This window comes from Sinocyclocheilus rhinocerous, unplaced genomic scaffold (genome assembly GCF_001515625.1).
Source record: "Sinocyclocheilus rhinocerous isolate Xijiao unplaced genomic scaffold, SAMN03320098_v1.1 scaffold938, whole genome shotgun sequence".
Taxonomy (NCBI): Eukaryota; Metazoa; Chordata; class Actinopteri; order Cypriniformes; family Cyprinidae; genus Sinocyclocheilus; species Sinocyclocheilus rhinocerous.
The window spans coordinates 1,152,975-1,156,572 of record NW_015665007.1 but is presented as its reverse complement, the minus strand read 5'-3'; the positions used below and the strand labels follow the sequence as shown (position 1 = coordinate 1,156,572).

Sequence of the window (3,598 nt, the reverse complement as noted above, 5' to 3'; positions counted from 1 at the left end):
TATATGTGACCCTGGACCACAAAACCAGTCTTAAGTCGCTGGGGGTATATTTGTAGCAATAGCCAAAAATACATTGTATGGGTCAAAATTATTGCTTTTTCTTTTATGCCAAAAATCATTAGGGCATTAAGTAAAGATCATATTCCATAAAGATATTTTGTAAATTTCCTACCATAAATATATAAAAACTTAACTTTTGGTTAGTAATATGCATTGCAAAGACTTCATTTGGACAACTTTAAAGGCGATTTTCTTAGCATTTAGATTTTTTTGTACCCTCAGATTCCAGATTTTCAAATAGTTGTATAAATCTCAATTTAAAAAAATTGACCCTTACGACTGGTTTTGTGGTCCAGGGTCACATATAAGAAAAAGATAAATGTTGGTGTATGTGGGTGTGTGAAAGCACATTACCACTCAGCGATGTGTGGCCGTATCTTGGGCCATCACAGGAAATATACATGTTAAAGGAAATGTTGAAAGAATAGTTCACCCAAAAATGGAGAAGTTTAGCAGAATTTCAAAAATTAATACTACTGGTTTTTTTTTGTGTGTGCAGAAGGAAGAAAGAGTGACGGAGCTGCGGAATCAGCTTGCAGAACGTCAGGCCTTGCGTTCTCGCAGACGCCTGTCCGTCCAGAATCAGAACCAGAACCACAGCGTCCCGTCGTCTCAGGCTGAGCCCCCCAGCTACTCCCCCGCATCAGACAAACCGTCCCTGCCTGCGTCCTTCTCCAATTCTTCCAACCTGTACCAGGGCGAGGGCAAACTGAGCCGAAACAACTGCCACAACAGCCGTCTACCCCTGCTGTACAAATGAGTCCGGGATGGTGGAATCTCAAGAAGGCAATGTAAAGTTGTATATGTACTTTAATTTGAGGCCGATGAGTTTTTGATTCAGCTTTTGGATTCCTGACATTCACTTTTGATAACTCCCTATCTTAGTTATAAAAACACATTATTTTAAACTGTATTGATATGAATCCAGATTCTGCTACTACATTTCAATTCAAAGGTTAGGGTCAGTAAGATTTTTTAAATGTCAAGGCTAGATTTAATTGATCGGAAAATACAGTAAATTTGTGAAATATTATTACAATTTAAAACCGTTTTCTATTTTAATATGATTGATTCCTGTGATGCAAAGCTGAATTTACAGCATCATTACTCCAGTCTTCAGTGTCACATGATCCTTCAGAAATCATTCTAATATGCTGATTTTTGGTGGTCAAGAAACATTTCTTTCTATTATCAATGTTGAAAATGTCTGTCACTTTTGATCAATTTATGCGTCCTTGTTGAATAAGTGTATTAATTTATTTCTTACTGACCCTAAACTGTGAACAGTTTGAATGGTAGTGTATAAGCAAAGAAAATTTGTGTTGCACATTCAACAAGTGCGGTACTTTCAGCCAACAGAGACCAATGATGTCAGGAAATAACTCCACAGTCCTTGTCCATTAATCAAACATTTTTTTGAAGGAATGTTCTGGATTCAGTACCAACTAAGCTCAATTGACAGCATGTGTGGTATAATGCTGAATAGCACAAAAAAATACATTGACTTGTCCTTGATTTTCTAAAAAAAAAAAAAATGGAGGATATGTTGAGGCATTTACAATAGAAGTAATTGGGGTCACTTTTTGGAGGATTTAAAGCAGAAATGTCAAGCTTGTAATTATACTTAACACATTAATTATTCTGTGAAAACGTGTATTATTTGAGCTGTAAAGTTGTTTAAATCATCATGTTTACAGTCGTTTTAGGGTTTATGGTGTTTCTTTGTCATTGCGACAGTTGTACAATTCAATATAATTATACACAGAAAAGGTTAGTAAACAATTTAAGACACTAAATCATGTAAACATGCATACTGTTTATATCATATGACTTTACTTTTGAAACAGTGAGTATTTAAGGTCAACATGAATTAAAAATTCACCTTATCTATGTTCTAAAATGCATGTTATTGTGAACAATTCATCGGTTTACATTTTGACCTCATAATGTTTAGGCAAAATGTCTAACTAGATCTTCTAGTGAAAACGACAGACTTTTCTGTGATGACGTATGCAGGACTTCTCCAATCAGTCTAACCAATCAGCAACCACTTCATAGAACCAAGATAATCCATTTCGATAATCCATTGCTCTCGGATGTACTTGACAATACGCAGGGAAAAGATCTGTTGCTACATCTGTTTCATTGCAACTTTAAACAGTTTGGCCCCAATCACTTCCATTGTAAATGTCTCATGTAAGCCACATTTTTTTTTGAAGAAAAAGAGGGACAAATGGGAATCAATTTAGCTAATGAACATTGTCAATTGAGCTTAACTTGTACTGAATCTGTAATATTCCTTTAGGAGCAAGGCCAAACTGCTGTCCGAATGCTATAGAGATTCTGGTTGAAGCAGGAGTGAAGACGAGCTGAGTTACTTAAATCAGGTTTGTGCTCTGCCGTTATTGTGCCCTTGCCCTTGACTTAAATCGGAGTTCTTCAAGGGGAACTGACTGTTTTTGCAATTGGACCTCCGTAAATCCCTTCGGATAAAGCGTCTTTTAAACACTAGGACAGGGGTGTTAAGGAAGGATTGTGTGGGTGCTGGAGCCAGACCCGGTCGAACATTTCTTTGAATTATTTTGTTGAGTGACAGCGAAGGAAGAAGAGCGTGTCTCTGTGCTTCGCTTAGTATTTGACGAGACTGTCACTTTAACGAGACAGACCTTGCAATGCACCAACAGACGGTATCAGATGAATCGTTCTCTCTCTCTCTCATCCAGTTCACAAAGGAAATGAGACAAGGTTTTAGCTGAACCTGTGATTTACTTACTCCTAAAGGTGTTTGACCTGAGTCTGGTCGATACTCTTATTTTCCTCGTATGCTTTCTCTCCTTTAATCTCTACGGCCGTGTGCCAGGGTGCTTTAATGGCTGTTCTGTCCTTGTCTCACTCTCTCTGACTGTTTTTTACAACCGTAGTATTAGAAGTGAAGTGGAGTGAAATGGGAAAGAATGAAAGAAGAGTCTGTTTTAGTTTGGACTGTATTAGCATCCCTCTTATTAGCATAGTTTTCATGAGATCATCGCTTATGGCTTATTTGTTTGTCAAATCATCTGTGATGTTTGTGATTTGTGTTACGTCACAGTTTGAGTAAAAAAAACAAGCACAGGCCTCTAAACAGCTTCTGTAGCTTTTGCACTTTTGGGCCAAATCAAACAAACACATCTCACATTATACAGCATTGTAAGATTGAATGTTTATTTTATGTTTTTTTTTTGTTTTTTTGGTGAGCACTCTGTCCAAATTATAGATTTCTTTTGCCAAATTCAAGACCATTACTTGGTCTGTGCAATATCTATCTATTCATCCAGCCATCATAATTTATTATTATAAATATCTCTAAATTTATTTACATTTTTATCATATATTGATATTGAATAATGTTATGCCTTTAACAAATAACAAACAGTAGACAAATGAGTGCTCTTTACAATTGTCTTTCTCAGATTATACATTTCTTCCCCCAAATTCAAGACCAGTACTTGGTCTGTGCAATATTTTTATTTATATATTTATTTATTTATTTCAAGTTAAT

The 3,598-nt window shown here is 36.1% G+C and overlaps 1 protein-coding gene across 1 annotated transcript in view; it reads left to right on the top strand.

The window, feature by feature from the left end:
• Window positions 1–3,155, top strand: part of LOC107730856 (gamma-aminobutyric acid type B receptor subunit 1) — a 60,952-nt gene extending 57,797 nt beyond the window's left edge. The window contains exons 20-21 of the mRNA XM_016541802.1: window positions 560–851; window positions 2,366–3,155. Of these exons, the coding sequence (XP_016397288.1) occupies window positions 560–820 (261 nt within the window). The 3' untranslated portion in view covers window positions 821–851; window positions 2,366–3,155. The remainder of the gene's footprint in view (window positions 1–559; window positions 852–2,365) is intronic.
• The last annotated feature ends 443 nt before the right edge of the window (window positions 3,156–3,598 follow it).